Source organism: Salvelinus alpinus, chromosome 5 (assembly GCF_045679555.1).
Source record: "Salvelinus alpinus chromosome 5, SLU_Salpinus.1, whole genome shotgun sequence".
Classification (NCBI taxonomy): domain Eukaryota; kingdom Metazoa; phylum Chordata; class Actinopteri; order Salmoniformes; family Salmonidae; genus Salvelinus; species Salvelinus alpinus.
Genome location: NC_092090.1, coordinates 65,743,848 through 65,763,386, shown reverse-complemented (window position 1 = coordinate 65,763,386; position 19,539 = coordinate 65,743,848). Strand labels below are relative to the sequence as shown.

General features: G+C 43.5%; 1 protein-coding gene across 7 annotated transcripts in view; it reads left to right on the top strand.

Moving 5' to 3' along the window:
- The first annotated feature begins 200 nt into the window (after positions 1 to 200).
- LOC139576528 (serine/threonine-protein phosphatase 2B catalytic subunit gamma isoform-like) overlaps positions 201 to 19,539 on the top strand; it is a 70,654-nt gene continuing 51,315 nt past the window's right edge. For 4 of the 7 annotated variants that reach the window (XM_071402729.1, XM_071402735.1, XM_071402730.1 and 1 more), the window contains exons 1-2: positions 204 to 847; positions 15,131 to 15,328. In XM_071402729.1, coding sequence (XP_071258830.1) covers positions 778 to 847; positions 15,131 to 15,328 — 268 coding nt within the window. In that variant the 5' untranslated portion in view covers positions 204 to 777. Of the gene's footprint in view, positions 848 to 15,130; positions 15,329 to 19,539 lie in introns of all 7 variants that reach the window. The other 3 variants (XM_071402728.1, XM_071402734.1, XM_071402731.1) reach the window with 2 other exon arrangements.

Genomic DNA, 19,539 nt, shown 5'->3' with positions numbered 1-19,539 from the left:
AGGAAATCCGTCTATGGGTTGCCACTAGTTACCACAGTCACAAAGGCAACATTTCCTATAATCGTAAAAATGTATTATTATTATTGTGTTGCTTTTTTGTCTTAATTTAAGTTTAGGCATAAAGTTAGCATTGGGTTATGGTTAGGATTAAAATCAGATTTTAAGAAGATACATTTTAGAAATAGGAGGGGTTTATTACTTGTGGTTGTGGTAAATAGTGACGACCGTCTGTGTGCGCTGTCAGATTAGAGTTTAATCCGTGGGGTTACGGTCAGAACGGGAACAATAGCTAGTTACACCTGGAACAGGGCTCGATTACCGCGAGGAAACGCTGGTTTGAAAGCGACAGGTTTTATGGATGAATCATCTAAGTAATCCAAGCAATTTGATAATGAGGTTACTGACTAACGTTAACATTAGCATTCAAATGGATTGCAAGTGATTTGTCAATCTGATACCCAGCTAGTTTGCTAGCTAACTCTTAAAGTCGAAAATCGCATTAACTTTATCCACTAAGTAAATAGTCAAGATTTTTGCTACACGGGACAGTCACCACTTCTCCGTTTTCTATGGTCCATATCAATTTGTGACATTTTGACACGGATTAACGCTGTTAGTGTTAGCAATCGAACCTAATCAAATCAAACCTCTCGGGAAGAATACAAATCTCTATTCATTCTCATAACTTCAAGACGGAGTAACCAGCTGGCGCTACAAACTAGCTAGTAAAACTAGCTCATCAAACTTGGTCCTGAGTGGAGGCCAGACGGAACTAACATGTCTGGAAAAGACAAAGACAAGGAGAACGCCGGAGAAAAACAATCTACAACTGAGCGGCTCGTAAAAGGTGAGTCGATTTTGCAAACGTAGCTAACTACTGTACCGTTAGCTAGCTATGTAACGTTAAATTACCTAGCGTTCTGTTTTAACATTCCAAATATTAGCCAGTTAGCTAGTTAACAAGTTAGGTAACGTTACTGTAGTTACACCAAACGAAGCTGCAAGAACATGGTACAGTAATTAACTAGTTATATTGAACGAACCAGAACTGTATCTACTTGGCTGCAGTAACTAGCTTAGTTTAACTTAGTTCTGTCACAATGTTCAATTTCGCTTATTAACAGTAGGACACAAGTTAACTTGCTAATATATATTTAGTATAACTCACTCCCCACATGTAGAAGTCAACAGGCACGATGATATACACAGAATGGTTTGAGAAAGGATTGATAGTGGCCAGTATATTTTCAAGACATGGTTTATAGCAGGCCTGCCATGAAGCTTTACTGTGACCAGAGGTGAATCAAGAGGCACCTAAATCTAAATCACCAGGGCATAGCTTTGTGGTTGCGGTCTGACACGTTCTTCCAGGAGGTCTACTTAGTCTATGGTCATGGAAAGTGATGTAAGGTACTTGGTATCATTAGGCAGGTTTCAGTGGGGTGGTCTAGATAGGCTAATGATATCTCATCATGAGAAATGTAGTGACTGTGTGCAGTGTGCAACACAAGGGCCACTGAGGGAGAGCGGGCTGTGAGAGGTTTGCTATTGCTGTGATTAGGCTGGCAAGGTGGATTTCTTAACTCAGCTGTTGTGGACCTTGTTAGCACTGCATGGCCTGAAGGGTCTGTTCAACTGAGCACAAGCCAGTTCTCCCCCTCGGCCAGCCCAGCGCTACCCACCAATTCAGGGTGAGAGGGCCAGGAGCAAGAGAATGGCCTGGCAGGGGATCAAAATGTATATGTATGCCAGTAGGGAGAGGGTGAGTTATTTGCGGAAAGAATCTCCCCAGTAACGTGCCCAACATGGTCTAGCCACAGGGTGTGAGATTGTGGGAGAAAGTGCAAAGTAGGGAGGAAGAGTGGGAGGAAGAGATTTGTTTGTACATCCAGTCAGGACCAGAGGGGTCCCGGCATGGCAGTTTTAACTGTACCAAGGCTAAGGAGCGGCTTGATGAGTAGAATGATGCTGCTAATCTTCCGATAGTGGTACTATCCACTTTTTTTTTTGTCTCACACTAAAACTGACACTTTCTGTTTTCAATATGAAATCCTCTCCTTTGTGGATAGCCTACAATATTAAAGAGGTGGATTGGATGGGATGTGTTGTACAAGTGCTCTACTTGCACCACAGCTGCAGTCCAGATGGAAAATGACAGATATGCATCTTTTTTTTCTTTATTGGTGAGTTGATATTTTGCGCTTCACTTCATTTATGTGGTTTAGAGGTAGCCTCAAAAATCTGTCATTTGGTAATTGAACCAGACTGAACCAGAGTGTATGCTAATCATGTCTGCCTGCCTGAAAGGGAGAGGCCCAGCTGAGTCCTGTGCCGTGTACAGAGCATGTGATGTCACTGACTCAGTGGCAGAGAGGACCACCACTCTGTGTTAGAGCTGGGACGATAAGCCAAAAATGATGGACACTGATCACTTATCGCAGGCATTTTGCTCATATAATTTATTACTATACGTAGCCTATACTAGAGAGATGTGAAGTTCAAAATGAAAGAAGTATCCTAATATGGGTTATTGTTAATGGGACAATCAATGTCTACAACCATCAAACTAGTAGTAGTAATTTTAAAGGATATTTTAGGGCCCTATAAAAGCCATTAACTCATCAATTCTGGCAATTTATAGTAATATGGATTTTTGTCCATATCTACACTGTAATTATCTAATTTGGCTGAGTAATGTGTTCAGGGCAATTTGGATGGGAGGACAACATAATGTCGAACTCCCCCCACAGCTACCTGAGCCATATTTTTAACCAGGTAAGTTGACTGAGAACACGTTCTCATTTACAGCAACGACCTGGGGAATAGTTACAGGGGAGAGGATGGGGATGAATGAGCCAATTGTAAGTTGGGGGTGATTAGGTGACCATATGAGGGACAGCTTGGGAATTTAGCAGGACACCAGGGATAACACCCCTACTCTTAAGATAAGTGCCATGGGATCTTTAATGACCTCAGAGAGTCAGGACACCCTTTTAACATCCACCTACACAGGGTGGAATATCTTTTTTTTTTTTAGACCAAAGGAAATAGTGTCTCCTACTGGCCCTCCAATATCTTTTCCAGCAGCATCTAGTCTCCCATCCAGGGACTGACCAGGACCAACCCTGCTTAGCTTCAGAAGCAAGCCAGCAGTGGGATGCAGGGTAGAATGCTGCTGGCATCCTGATTCTGTAGCCTAATCATTCAGTGTGCCATTGTCCCCTTTTGTGAGTGTTTGATGATACAATAATAGAAGGACTATTTCTATACCAGCAGGATCCAAATCTGAAACAAAGATTGAATAAATATTGGCCCTTTGTCCTGTTTGTTGGCATGCCAATTTGGGTGAGATGTAGGTCTTATTTGTCATTAAGTCGTCTGTCTCGTTTGTCATGAAGAGGCCATTGAACGTCCATGCTAATTAGTCAACTAATCTTAAGGACATACTTTTATAAACATAGTGTATGTGGACACCCCTTCAAATTAGGAGAATCGGCTATTTCAGTAACACCTGTTGCTGACTGGTGTATAAAATCGAGCACACAGCCATGTAATCTTCATAGGCAAGCATCGACAGTAGAATGGCCTCACTGAAGAGCTCAATGACTTTCAATGTGCCGCTGTCATAGGATGCCACCTTTCCAATAAATCAGTTAGTCAAATTTCTGCCCTGCTAGAGCTGCCCCGGTCAACTGTAAGTGCTGTTATTGTGAAGTTTAAATGTCTAGGAGCAATAATGTCTCAGCCGCGAAATGGTAGGCCACACAAGCCCACAGAAAGGGACCGCAGAGTGTGTAAAAATCGTCAGTCCTCGGTTGCAACACTCACTCCCAAGTTCCAAACTGCAAGCAACGTCAGCACAAGAACTGTTCGTCGGGAGCTTAATGAAATGGGTTTCCATGGCCGAGCAGCTGCACACAAGCCTAAGATCACCATGCACAATGCCAAGCGTCGGCTGGAGTGTTGTAAAGCTCACCGACATTGGACTCTGGAGCAGTGCAAACAAACACGTTCTCTGGAGTGATGAAATCACACTTCACCATCTGGCAGTCCAATGGACTAATCTGGGTTTGGTGGATGCCAGGAGAACGCTACCTGCCCGAATGCATAGTGCCAACTGTAAAGTTTGGTGGAGGAGAAATAATGGTCTGAGGCTGTTTTTCATGTTACAGGCTAGGCCTCTTATTTCCAGTGAAGGGAAATTTTAACGCTACAGCATACAATGACATTGTAGACAATTCTGTGCTTCCAACTTTGTGGCAACAGTTGGGGAAGGGCATTTCCTGTTTCAGAATGACAATGCCCCAATGCACAAAGCAAGGTCCATACAGAAATGGTTTGTTGAGATCGGTGTGGAAGAATTTGACTGGCCGGCACAGAGCCCTGACCTCAACCCCGTCGAACATCTCTGGGATGAATTGGAACGCCGACTGCGAGCCAGGCCTAATCGCCCAACATCAGTGCCTGACCTCTCTAATGCTCTTGTGGCTGAATGGAAGCAAGTTCCCGCACCAATGTTCCAGCATCTAGTGGAAAGCCTTCCCAGAAGAGTGGATGGAGGATGTTATAGCAGCAAAGGGGGGACCAAGTCCATGTTAATGTCCATTTTGGAATGAGATGTTCAACAAGCAGGTGTCCACATACCTTTGGTCATGTAGTGTATATAAACAGTGTAGGCCTATCCTAACCTATGATTTTGTTTCCAAACTCTTGGTCCTCCTGACCAATAGCAGTTTGAATCTTGTCTCCAACACTCATTTTGCAGTGGATTTAGTCACCACCACTGTAGACTGGGATCATGTGCAGGTGACCCTAGAATACTATGGCTGATCTGTGCGACGTGTGATCCAGCCCTCTTGCTCCAGTCAGTTTCACTGAGATGGTGTTGTTGATCCCAATAACTGGCCAATAGGCCTAGCCCTTGACACATGCTAGCTACTGCCTGCCTTGCCTTCGCCCCTCACTGAGTTGCCATCCATCCATATTTTCTTGGATCCTTGCGGCCAGGATCTTGCCATCAGTGGGGCTAGCTAGCTAGGCTTCTAAATAAACAGACTCTGAACTTCGAATCCCCTGCTAATAGAGGCTTTGCCTAATCTCTTAACGCTTGTACCCAGCTTACAGTTCCTTTCGTTGCCTGCCTTGTAGGTCCAGGAACGCTTACTGTTTATTTATACCACACTTGTCAGAGCATGACAGCTTGTATTGATCATAGGCTGACCAAGTGGGAGCTCACTGTTTGTTCTGCTGGTGCAATCCCACTGCAGGCCGGCCAGGTCCGTGCCAGTAATCCCCCTCCCCCATTCCCCATTCCAAGCCAGCTCATCACACAACCAGCCTGCACCCTACCTGTCCTGTGCTGCACACCAAAACAATGCTGCTGGACTCCTAGTAGGCTATCCATAAGGCTCTGGTCAAAGGTAGTGCACTATGTAGGGAATAGGATGGACTGATTTGTTGCTCCAAAACCTGTCAAAGATGCCAGTGGAGTAAAGAGGCGTGGCTTTTTGTTACAATGTCGGCCTACACCGGCCAAACCCAGACGACGCAGGGCCAATTGTGCGCTGCTCTATGGGACTCTCAATCACGGCCGGATGTGATGCAGCCTGGATTCGAACCAGGTACTGCAGTGACGCGCCACTCGGGAGCTTTGACTCAGTTTTTTTCACTTTAAAATGTATGCCAAACAAAAATCATTGATTTCAAGTTTAACTATGCACAAGGACTACTTTTAACAATTTCCACAGACAAAAAGTCTAAAACGTATTTAGTGCAAGAACTGTGCAGATACCAACTTTGGTAACAGAATTATGGTTAATAATAAAAAATATTTTTTTTGTCTGCAGAAAGAATGTGTCAACAATGACATGGCACCTTGAGTTTGAAAAAATCTCTTTTGGTTATTGAAGGGAAGTGGATTTACACCCGGAAACGGAATTACGATAAAGGAATTACATTATGGGTCCCTGATCTGTACTACACAGAAATGCAAATGCATATCTCCTCATGTTTCACAAGTTTGGACAGCACAGTAGAGAAAAGTGCAGTACAATACAGCAGAGTATGGTAGAGTTTAGTGTAGTTGAGTACAGTACAATATACCTTACTTTTCTGTACTGTATTGTACTGTGTTATTGTATTAGAATGTACTCTACTGTGCTCTACTCACTGTACAGTGCTGCACTGGTCTCTACTGTTCTCTAGTCACCGTAGAGTACTGTATTATCCAAACATACAACTATGATAGGTTCAGATTTGGTCCGGTCCGTCTGTGGACATTATCAAGGCCAGGGTGGACTGACCAGATTTCAACGTCCATGGACATACGGTGTCGGTCAGTGCTCAGTGGGTGAGGATGCTGGTAACAGTACATGGAAAGCAAGGGGACTCATGGGTAGGTGTCAGAAAGAGCTGGGAGAGGTGGCATTAACTGGAGAGAGAGAGGGGGGGGGGGGGTTGTCCATACTCAAGACTGTTTTAACACTCTTGGTTTGACCACCAGACAACAGAAAGACAAAGAAAACAGTTATGAGTTGAAAATACAGTGCATTTGGAAAGTATTCAGACCCCTTGACTTTTTCCACATTGTTACATTACAGCCTTATTCTAAAATGGTTTAAATAAAAACGTTTCCACAATCTACAGACAATACCCCATAATAACAAAGCGAAAAGTTATTTTGTATTTTTTGCAAATGTGTTTAAAAAAATAGAGAGACTTTATTTACATAAGTATTCAGACCCTTTGCTATGAGACTTGAAATTGAGTTCAGGTGCATCCTGTTTCCATTGAAAATCCTTGAGACGTTTCTACAACTTGATTGGAGTCCACCTGTGGTAATTTCAATTGATTGGACATGATTTGGAAAGGCACACACTTGTCTATATAAGGTTCCACAGTTGACAGTCCATGTCAGAGCAAAAACGAAGCCATGAGGTCGAAGGAATTGTCCGTAGAGCTCCGAGACAGGATTGTGTACAGGCACAGATCTGGAGAAAGGTGCCAAAAAATGTCTGCAGCATTGAAGGTCCCCAAGAACACAGTGGCCTCCATCATTCTTAAATGGAAGAGGTTCGGAAACACCAAGAATCTTTCCAGAGCTGTCCGCCTGGCCAAACTGAGGAATCGGGGGAGAAGGGTCTTGGTCAGGGAGGTGGTCACTCTGACAGAGCTCCAGAGTTTCTCTGTGGAGGTGGCAGAACCTTCCAGAACGACAGCCATCTCTGCAGCACTCCACCAATCAGGCCTTTATGGTAGAGTGGCCAGACGGAAGCAACTCCTCAGTAAAAGGCACAACAGCCCGCTTGGAGTTTGCTAAAAGGCACTTAAAGGACTCTCAGACCATGAGAAACCAGATTCTCTGCTCTGATGAAACCAAGATTGAACTCTTTGGCCTGAATGCCAAGCGTCACGTCAGGAGGAAACCTGGCACCATCCCTACAGTGAAGCACAGTAGTGGCAACAGCATGCTGTGTGGAAAACAATTTAATCAATTTTAAAATAATGTGGAAAAAGTCAAGGGGTCTGAATACTTTCCGACTGCACTGTAACAGTATGTGGTTTGTGACTTATTATTTCCCATTGTAGCCAATTGTTGCATTAATTCCATTACTGATTTGTTTGGTAATTGGTAACGGAATGGTAATTGGTAACGGAATTGCACATTTTTATCACTTGTTTATGAATTATTATCAGTAAAATCACTATTTGGTAGCTCTACCGTTACTTGTTACTTCTGGGAACTTTCATTATTCTCCCTCATGAGGGAGATAAATTAGAAAATATCTTGTGGGTTTTTGGTAATTGAATTACAATGAAATATTTCTTAAATTTACTGAAGATAAACAATGTATCCAAAACAAAATAAGTGTTATTAGCTGGCAGGGTTCCTTCTGTCAACATTGTGTTTTGGTGTATTTCTGATACCTTTTTAAGACATTTTCTGGTAAATGTTTTCAAAGATCCCTTTTCCATCTGTTTATCCAGAAACCAAAGCCTTTACTTATGCCTAATTTTTAAGATGGAAAATGGTTGAAAAATGTATCCATGCCTTCATTCTCCCAAAATATAGACTCTTTGCTTTAGTTTGACACCCAATTTGTACATGCCCCTATGAACTTCACATGTTTATGCTCATCGGTCCTTTGATGGAAATGCCCCTGTGTACATTTATTTTGCAATGCTCAACACACTTACTAGAAACTGCTTAACACACTTACTAGAAACTGGAACCAGCCACGCTGGGTGCCAGCGTGGCTGGTTCCAGTTTCTAGTAAGTGTGTTAAGCAGGGTTCAAAACTGCGAACAAAACACATTAGCGTCCTTTTGACTTGGCAGTGCAACACCAATCTTTTTTATTGGTTGCCAGTGATTTACATTTTTTTTGCTGGTCACGTTAGTTTTTGATTCACAATTAGCTTTATTTTATTATCAAGATTTATTGAAGCTGAAATGTGTATGCCACAATTTGTATGCAGACCAGGTAGCTTATTAAAGAAGTTTGGTCCGAAGTCTTGGTTGAATCTTTGCGATGTGCGATTGTCATCATGTGCTGTTTGAATGAACATTTCTAAAGGCTTTCCCAAAAACCTTCCCAATTAAATGTTTTCTAAAAAGTAGGGGTACCTGGCAGAATGATATCATGATGATTTGTATCAATCGCGGGGCATTTGTTTATCAAACTCTGCCATCGCATGTAGTCTACACTAGAGGTCGACCGATTATGATTTTTCAACGCCGATACCGATACCGATTATTGGAGGACCAATAAAAGCCGATACCGATTAATCGGACAATTTTTATTTATTTATTTATTTGTAATGACAATTACAACAATACTGAATGAACACTTATTTTAACTCACATAAATAAAATCAATTTAGTCTCAAATAATGAAACATGTTCAATTTGGTTTAAATAATGCAAAAACAAAGTGTTGGCACATATTGCACTTTTACTTTCTTCTCCATGTAAAAAAGCTAACGTTTAAGTTCCTTGCTCAGAACATGAGAACATATGAAAGCTGGTGGTTCCTTTTAACATGCGTCTTCAATATTCCCAGGTAAGAAGTTTTAGGTTGTAGTTATTATAGGAATTATAGGACTATTTCTCTCTACCGTTTGTATTTCATATACCTTTTGACTGTTGGATGTTCTTATAGGAACTATAGTATTGCCAGTGTAACAGTATAGCTTCCGTCCCGCTCCTCGCCCCTACCTGGGCTCGAACCAGGAACACATCAACAACAGCCACCCTCGAAGCATCGTTACCCATCGCTCCACAAAAGCCGCGGCCCTTGCAGAGCAAGGGGAACAACTACTTCAAGGTCTCAGAGCGAGTGACGTCACCGATTGAAACGCTATTAGCGCGCACCCCGCTAACTAACTAGCCATTTCACATCAGTTACACCAGCCTAATCTAGGGAGTTGATAGGCTTGAAGTCATAAACAGCTCAATGCTTGAAGCACAGCGAAGAGCTGTTCGCAAACGCACGAAAGTGCTGTTTGAATGAATGCTTACGAGCCTGCTGCTGCTTACCATCGCTCAGACTGCTCTATGAAATCATCAACTTAATTATAACATAATAACACACAGAAATACGAGCCTTAGCTCATTAATATGATCAAATCCGTAAACTATCATTTCGAAAACAAAACGTTTTTTCTTTCAGTGAAATACGAAACTGTTCCGTATTTTATCTAACGGGTGGCATCCCTAAGTCTAACTATTGCTGTTACATTGCACAACCTTCAATGTTATGTCATAATTATGTGCAATTCTGGCAAATTAATTACGGTCTTTGTTAGGAGTAAATGGTCTTCACACAGTTCGCAACGAGCCAGGAGGCCCAAACGGCTGCATATTTTTATTTATTTTACCGTTATTTTACCAGGTAAGTTGACTGAGAACACGTTCTCATTTGCAGCAACGACCTGGGGAATAGTTACAGGGGAGAGGAGGGGGATGAATGAGCCAATTGTAAACTGGGGATTATTAGGTGACCATGATGGTTTGAGGGCCAGATTGGGAATATATACCCTGACTGCTTGCACGGAACGCAAGAGAAGTGACACAATTTCCCTAGTTAAAAGAAATTCATGTTAGCAGGCAATTAACTAAGTATGCAGGTTTAAAAATATATACATGTGTATTGATTTTAAAGAAAGGCATTGATGTTTATGGTTAGGTACGCATTGGTGCAATGAAAGTGCTTTTTTTCAAGAATGCGCTTGTTAAATCATCACCCGTTTGGCGAAGTAGGCTGTGATTCAATGAGAAATTGACAGGCACCGCATCGATTTATATGCAACGCAGGACAAGCTAGATAAACTAGTAATATCATTAACCATATTTAGTTAACTAGTGTTTATGTTAAGATTGACAGTTTTTTATAAGTTTAATGCTAGCTAGCAACTTACCTTGGCTTCTTGCTGCATTCGCGTAACAGGTAGTCAGCCTGCCACGCAGTCTCCTCGTGGAGTGCAATGTAATCGGCCACAATCGGTGTCCAAAAATGCCGATTACAGATTGTTATGAAAACTTGAAATCGGCCCTAATTAATCGGCCATTCCGATTAATCGGTCGACCTCTAGTCTACACTGTACATTGTACAGTACAAGAACACTGCTAGCCAAACAGGGCAGTATTTCTTTCATTCGGGGCAATAGCTTTCAGTTGGCACTGGCCTGGGTTGCCACTGGCAAATTTACCTGAATGTCAAGCCCTGCAAGGGCATGCTAATTTCAAATATGGCTTGTCGTTATTAGCCTGGTTCTGTATGGAATGCAGGCACATTATGGGACACAGGTGTCTGGTCTCCACCCCGCTGATCCTCAACACTGGGGACCCACAAGGGTGTGTTCTCAGCCCTCTCCTGTACTCCCTGTTCACCCATGACTGCGTGGCCATGCACGCCTCCAACTCAATCATCAAGTTTGCAGATGACACTACAGTGGTAGGCTTGATTACCAACAACGACGAGACTGCCTACAGGGAGAACGTGAGGGCCCTCGGAGTGTGGTGTCAGGAAAATAACCTCACACTCAACGTCAACAAAACAAAGGAGATGATCGTGGACTTCAGGAAACAGCAGAGGGAGCACCCCCCTATCCACATCGACGGGACAGTAGTGGAGAGGGTAGTAAGTTTTAAGTTCCTCGGCGTACACATCACGGACAAACTGAAATGGTCCACCCACACAGACAGCGTGGTGAAGAAGGCGCAACAGTGCCTCTTCAACCTCAGGAGGCTGAAGAAATTTGGCTTGTCACCAAAAACGCTTACAAACTTTTACAGTTTGTAAGCGAGAGCATCCTGTCGGGCTGTATCACCGCCTGGTACGGCAACTGCTCCGCCCACAACCGTAAGGCTCTCCAGAGGGTAGTGAGGTCTGCAGAACGCATCACCGGGGGCAAACTACCTGCCCCCAGGACACCTACACCATCCGATGTCACAGGAAGGCCAAAAAGATCATCAAGGACAACAACCACCCGAGCCACTGCCTGTTCACCCCGCTATCGTCCAGAAGGCGAGGTCAGTACAAGTGCATCAAAGCTGGGACCGAGAGACTGAAAAACAGCTTCTATCTCAAGGCCATCAGACTGTTAAACAGCTACCACTAACATTTAGTGGCCGCTGCCAACATACTGACTCAAATCTCGAGCCACTTTAATAATTAAAAATTTGATGTAAGAAATGTATCCCTAGTCACTTTAAACAATGCCACTTTATATAATGTCTACATACCCTACATTACTCATCTCATATGTAAATACTGTACTCTATACCATCTACTGCATCTTGCCTATGCAGTTCGGCCATCGCTCATCCATAAATTTGTATGTATTCTTTGTACATATTCTTAATCAATTCTTTGAAATTGTTAGATTACTTGTTAGATGTTACTGCATGGTCAGAACTAGAAGCACAAGCATTTCCCAACACTCGCATTAAAATCTGCTAACCATGTGTATGTGACAAATAACATTTGATTTGATTTGGTCTTAATCACTTTGCAGCGGTGAAAAATTGGTGCGACCATATCATGTGCTGGTGCCATCAACTGAACCTTTTGTTGGAAAAAGTTAGTATCGATCCATGTTAAGCTCATTGTTGATGCATTGTATGCTCATGCTTTGTCATACTAGGAGGGATAGCAATACAATATTTCCATTCACCTGCAGGCTAGAGTTGAGAGACAGAAGATCGAAGATTGATTCGCTGTGTCTGATTTGGTCATTTGTTTTCTAAAGAAGACCAGTGTCTCTAGTCTTTACTCCACTGAGCTAGTAGTGGGTTAGATGAAGAGACTGTGGCTCTATGAAAGCTTCCAGGTCAATTCACCTGCTACCAATGGAACAACCAGGACGAAGGGAATGTTAGGCCCTACCTACAGTACATGCCACACTGGAAATAATAGCCTGGGTACAAATATGTGGCAAATGCCTTATCACTACCCTGTCTGTCTGGGTGGCTGGCTGTTGAATTCTAAAATGAAAACGCAGTGCTTTTCTGTTTAATGAATGGAGATGGTTGTTTCCTGTATTCCAACTGCCGACCCACCTCCAAGTTCCATACGTATAGTAGTAGGATAGTCTACACCTAAAAGCAGCATCATTGTCATAATCTTTTCTAATTGCTTGCCGGTGTTGCTACGCAGTTTAGTAGGGCTGGGGATTGCCAGGGACTTCACAATTCGATATTATCATGATACTTAGGTGGCAATACAATATGTATTGCAATTCGTCGGGGCATGGACTCTACAAGATGTCGAAAGCGTTCCACTGGGATGCTGGCCCATTTTGACTAATGCTTCCCACAGTTGTCAAGTTGGATGGATGTACTTTGGGTGGTGGACCATGGGAAACTGTTGAGCGTGAAAAAACCAACTACCATACCCCGTTCAAAGGCACTTAAATCTTTTGTCTGGCCCATTCACTCTCTGAATGGCACATATACCCAATCCATGTCCCAATTGTCTCGAAGCTTAAAAATCATCCCTTAAACCTGTCTCCTCCCCTTAATCGACACTGATTTTAAAGTGGATTTAACAAGTGACATAAATAAGAGATCATAGCTTTCACCTGGCCATTCTGTCATGGAAAGAACAGGTGCTCTTAATGTTTTGTATACTCTGTGTATGTCAGCTGCCGAGAGACGAGAGAGCCATAATTAAAACGAGTTTTCTATCAGTCATGGAAATAAGTGCTGAAAACATGTTGGCTCACTATTTAAAGAGAACAAGCTATAGGATGAAAAATAGCGGTGTATTGGCGCAGGTACAGTCGACTAGCTCTAGCTAATGCTATCGATAGTCAAAGTATCTATATAATATCGTCCAAAATAATATTGTGATGTAACTGTATATTTTTTTCCCTCGTCACTACAATTTACCCTCGTTTTTTTTAACAAAAGATGGACATTTCTCTCTTATAATTGTTTTGACAGCTGAGAGTCCAGTATCTAAAACAATAAAGGGTTTTACACTATAGCAACCTTTTGCACTCTGCAAAGGATTGATGGACTGTGGAACAGATTACCGCCCGGCCAGGCGGGCAATTTGACACTGACTGACTAGCCTACCACGGGATACGGCTGCCTACTGCCATAGGATCTATTAATGGCTGGGGTAGACACTGGATGCAGATGGGAAAGGTTTTCCATCAGTTTGTCTTAAATTACTACTCGATGGGTTATTGTAGTGTTTTATTGCCTAAGATGTGGGCTCTCTAGGAGAATTTGTGTTAACGTATGTAAACTCAGCAAAAAAGGATACTGTCAACTGCGTTTATTTTCAGGAAACTTAATGTGTAAATATTTGTATGAACATAACAAGAATCTACAACTGAGACATAAACTGAACAAGTTCCACAGACATGTGACTAACAGAAATGGAATAATGTGTCGCTGAACAAAAGGGGGTCAAAGGAGGAGGGGGATGTCTTCACTGTAACGCACAGCATTGAAATTGCCTGCAATGACAACAAGCTCAGTCCGATGATGCTGTGACACACCGCCCCAGACCATGACGGACCCTCCACCTCCAAATCAATCCCGCTCCAGAGTACAGGCCTCGGTGTAATGCTCATTCCTTCGACGATAAACGTGAATCCGACCGTCACCTCTTGTGAGACAAAACCGAGACTCATCTGTGAAGAGCACTTTTTGCCAGTCCTGTCTGGTCCAGTGACGGTGGGTTTGTGCCCATAGTCCCATTGTTGCCGGTGATGTCTGGTGAGGACCTGCCTTACAACAGGCCTACAAGCCCTCAGTCAAGCCTCTCTCAGCCTATTGCGGACAGTCTGAGCACTGATATAGGGAATATGCGTTCCTGGTTTAACTCGGCAGTTGTTGTTGCCATCCTGTACCTGTCCCGCAGGTGTGATGTTCGGATGTACTGATCTAGTGCAGGTTTTGTTACACTTGGTCTGCCACTGCGAGGACGATCAGCTGTCCGTCCTGTCTCTCTGTAGCGCTGTCTTAAGCGTCTCACAGTATGGACATTGCAATTTATTGCCCTGGCCACATCTGCAGTCCTCATGCCTCCTTGCAGCATGCCTAAGGCACATTCACGCAGATGAGCAGGGATCCTGGGCATTTTTCTATTGGTGTTTTTCAGAGTCAGTAGAAAGGCCTCTTTTAGTGTCCTTAGTTTTCATAGCGGTGACCTTAATTGCGTACCGTCTGTAAGCTGTTAGTGTCTTAACGATTGTTCCACAGGTGGACGTTCATACATTTTTTTTATGGTTCATTGAACAAGCATAGGAAACAGTGTTTAAACCCTTTTACAATGAAGAGCTGTGAAGTTATTTGGCTTTTTACAAATTATCTTTGAAAGACCGATTCCTGAAAAAGGGATGTTTCTTTTTTTTGCTGAGTTTAGATAGTATGCAGTTTGCCAGCACAAATGAGCAATCTGTAGAACACTGTCAGACATAATGCATTGTAGATCACTGCACTCTGACTGACTCATGGAGGTATTAAAGCTAAATGCAAGAGAAATCTCTGTGGGTGGGACCCAGTGGACCTAAGTTGTACCAAAGCCCTGCTCAAAAGTAGTGCACTAAATAGGAAAAGGGTGCCTTTTTGGGACACATCCTTAATATTGTTTCCCCTCTTTTCCCCTGTCAAGCCGTGCCGTACCCTCCCCAGCAGCGTCTCTCTATGAAGGAGCTGTTTGAGGATGGCAAGCCCAACACAGAGACGCTCCGCACCCACCTAGTGAAGGAGGGCCGGCTGGAGGAAGAGGTGGCCCTCCGGGTCATCAACGACGGCGCCAACATCCTGAGACAGGAGAAATGCATGCTGGAGGTAGAGGCACCCATCACAGGTAAGGGAAGAATAGCACTTTATTAATCCGTTTGAGACATATGTGCCTTCTGCTATACCCAACCCCTCCAATATACACACAACCTACACACAAACAAACATTAGGTTGGAAAGATGGAACTTGGTCTCCTTTTTTGGTGTTGCTGTATGTGACCGGCTGTTGACTTGAAACACCCTTTCTTTCACGGTTTCACACAAGAGGATAGTGTTGAGTATACAACACCGTTGTGTATCCTCCCTTCCTTTGCTTGAGGAGAAGGAACTTACCTGCTTCTCCAAAGGCAGTCAGTCGCCTGGCCTCCACTAACTGCTTCAAAGAGATCAAATGCAAATGGGAACGTTTAGCCCGTCATTAGTTGTTTAGCTTGTGAAGCCTGACCTTTGCATTTTGCCTGAAGCAACATCCGTCTTCAGGAAGTTAGTTTTAACACCCAGGTCTTGGATTTAGGCTACATATACTTCGTGCCATTTGGGGAGGCAGGTAGCCTAGCAGTTAAGAGCGTTTGGCCATTAACTGAAAGGTCGCTGGTTCGGATCCCCTAGCTGACTAGGTGAAAAACCTCTGTGCCCTTAAGCAAGGCTATTTGCTCCTCCTGTAAGTTGCTCTGGATAAGAATGTTTGCAAAATAACTCAAATGTAGATGTCATCTAGTTCATATGGATTTGGATATAATTATTTTGCTGACGAAACCACGGTTGTAGGCCTGATAACCAATAATGACGAGTTGGCTTATAGGGAGGGAGGTATGTGAACTGGCTTTGTGGTGCCAAGACAACAACTTCTCCCTCAATGTCAGGAGTTGATTGTTGACTTCAGGAAGCAGAGAGGGGAACATGCCCCGATCCACATCAATGGGACTGCAGTAGAGAGGCAGCGGCTTTAAGTTCCTCGGCGTCTACATCAGAGGACTTGACATGGACCAACACCACCGCCACTCCTCTCCAAATACTACCGCTGCGCCATTGAGAGCATCCTGACTGGTTGCATCACAGCCTGGTACAGGAATTGCTTCGTCCACGACCGCAAGGCCCTCCAGCAGGTGGTGAAGACAGCCCAGTACATCACTGGGACCGTACTCCCACCCATCCAGGACATCTACTCGAGGTGGTGCCTGGGGAAGGCCTCGAGCATCAAGGACCCCACACACGAGCTGTTCACTCCCTTAGTCAGGCAGACGGTATTGAAGCATGAGGTCTGATACCAACAGTCTCAGAGACAGTTTTGATCTACAAGCCATAAGACTGCTGAACACTTGAACTGGACTGACCACCTGCTCTGATTCTCCACACGTTAGCACGCACACACACTCATTCATCCTACACACACATCAACTGCTGCTACTAGACTTATGATTGCTAAATACTGCACAATTTAAATAATTTCCCCAATTCCCCCTTCCCCAAAAGACATGTAAATATTGGACTATAAATTGTGCCTTCCTGTATTATACTTATGCACGAAAATGTACAGTTGAAGTCGGAAGTTCACACACTTAGCTCGGAGTCATTAAATCTCGTTTTTCAACTACTCCACAAATTTCTTGTTAAACTATAGTTTTGGCAAGTCGGTTAGGACATCTTCTTTGTGCATGACACAAGTAATTTTTCCAACAATTGTTTGCAGACAGATTGTCACTTACAGTGAATTATATCACAATTCCAGTGGGTCAGACCTTTACATACACTAAGTTGACTGCCTTTAAATAGCTTGGAAAATTCCAGAAAATAATGTCATGGCTTTAGAAGCTTCTGATAGGCTAATTGGTATCATTTGAGTCAATTGGAGGTGTACCTGTGGATGTATTTCAAGGCCTACCTTCAAACTCAGTGCCTCTTTGCTTGACATTGTGGGAAAATCTAAAGAAATCAGCCAAGACCTCAGAAAAAAAATCCACAAGTCTGGTTCATCCTTGGGAGTAATTTCCAAATGCCTGAAGGTACCACATTCATCTGTAGAAACAATAGTATGCAAGTATAAACACCATGGGAACACGCAGCCGTCATACCGCTCAGGAAGGAGACGCGTTCTGTCTCCTAGAGATGAACGTACTTTGGTGTGAAAAGTGCAAATCAATCCCAGAACAACAGCAAAGGACGTTATGAAGATGCTGAAGGAAACAGGTACAAAAGTATCTACTTCCACAGTAAAACGTGTCCTATATCGACATAACCTGAAAGGCCGCTCAGCAAGGAAGAAGCCACTGCTCCAAAACCGCCATAAAAAAGTCAGACTACAGATTGCCACTGCACATGGGGACAGAGATCGTACTTTTGGAGAAATGTCCTCTGGTCTGATTAAACAAAAATAGAACTGTTTGGCCATAATGACCATTGTTATGTTTGGAGGAAAAAGGGGGAGGCTTGCAAGCCGAAGAACACCATCCCATCCGTGAAGCACGGGGGTTGTAGCATCATGTGGGGGTGCTTTGCTGCAGGAGGGACTGGTGAACTTCACAAACTAGATGGCATCATGAGGAAGGGGAAATTATGTGGATATATTGAAGCAACATCAAGACATCAGTCAGGAAGTTAAAGCTTGGTCTCAAATGGGTCTTCCAAATGGACAATGACCCCAACCATACTTCCAAAGTTGTGGCAAAATGGCTTAAGGACATCAAAGTCAAGGTATTGGAGTGGCCATCACAAAGCCCTTACCTCAATCCTATTGAGAATTTGTGGGCAGAACTGAAAAAGCGTGTGCGAGCAAGGAGGCCTACAAACCTGACTCAGTTACACCAGCTCTGTCAGGAGGAATGGGCCAAAATTCACCCAACTTATTGTGGGAAGCTTGTGGAAGGCTACCTGAAACGTTTGACCCCATGTTAAACAATTTAAAGGCAATGCTACCAAATACTAATTGAGTGTATGTAAACTTCTGACCCACTGGGAATGTGATGAAAGAAATAAAAGATGAAATAAATCATTCTCTCTCCTATTATTCTGACATTTCACATTCTTAACAAAGTGGTGATCCTAACTGACCTAAGACAGATAATTTTTGCTTGGATTAAATGTCAGGAATTGTGAAAAACTGAGTTTAAATGTATTTGTTTAAGATGTATGTAAACTTCCGACTTCAAATTTCTTATTGTTGTTTCATTGTTGAGAAGGAACCCCACAAGTAAGCATTTCATTGGACAGTGTATACCATGTGTATCCCGTACATACAACTCATAAAACTCTCCTCGGCTGGTGGAACCAGCCTGATCTCTCCATTGTTTTACTGCACAAGTGAAATAGAATGCAGGGATTAGACTGGTTCCATCAGGGTTTTATTTTTTATTTATTTTACCAGGTGAGTTGACTGGGAACACATTCTCATCTACAGCAACGGCCTAGGGAATAGTTATCGGGGAGAGGAGGGGGGATGATTAGGTGACCGGGATGGTATGAGGGCCAGATTGGGAATTTTGCCAGGACACCGGGTAAACACCCCTACTCTTACGATAAGTGCCATGGGATCTTTAGTGACCACAGAGAGTCAGGACACCCGTTTAACGTCCCATCCGAAAGAAGGCACCCTACACAGGGCATTGTCCCTAATCACTGCTCGGGGGAATTGGGATATTTTTTTTTGACCAGTGGAAAGGGTGCCTCCTACTGGCCCTCCAACACCACTTCTAGCAGCATCTGGTCTCCCATCCAGAACAAACACTGCTTAGCTTCAGAAGGAAGCCAGCATTGGGATGCAGGGTGGTATGCTGCTGGCTAGCCTGCTCCCTCTGGCCTACACATGCTGAGTGAGTGAGTGAGGATAATACATGCACGACTCTCTTTCTCTGGCACCCAGCAGACAGACATTCATACAGTGCCATGGAATAGTGCCCAACCAGGCCCAGAGTAAACACAGCACATGACTGGGCACTATGCCATGGTACCACACAACTGTTAACTGCATCTGTTGACAGAAGGTATATTGGAGTGGACCCATTTTGCTGGCCTGAGTTATGGGTGTCATCAAATGCCTTTGAATTGAACTCCCAGTTTCACACAGTTGTCCTCGCTGTCCTGGTCCAGCTTAGTATATCTGTTCTGCACCCTGCTAGTGCTCACACACAGCCTCAATCACATGCAAATAGGCCTACATGTCCTCGCTGCATATGAATAGATTACTTTGTCATAGACAGAATTGGGTAACTCTGAAATTACTCTCACTCTTGTGCATATCAAAGTATTGTCATATCAGACCATGTCTCTCCTGTACTAGAGGAT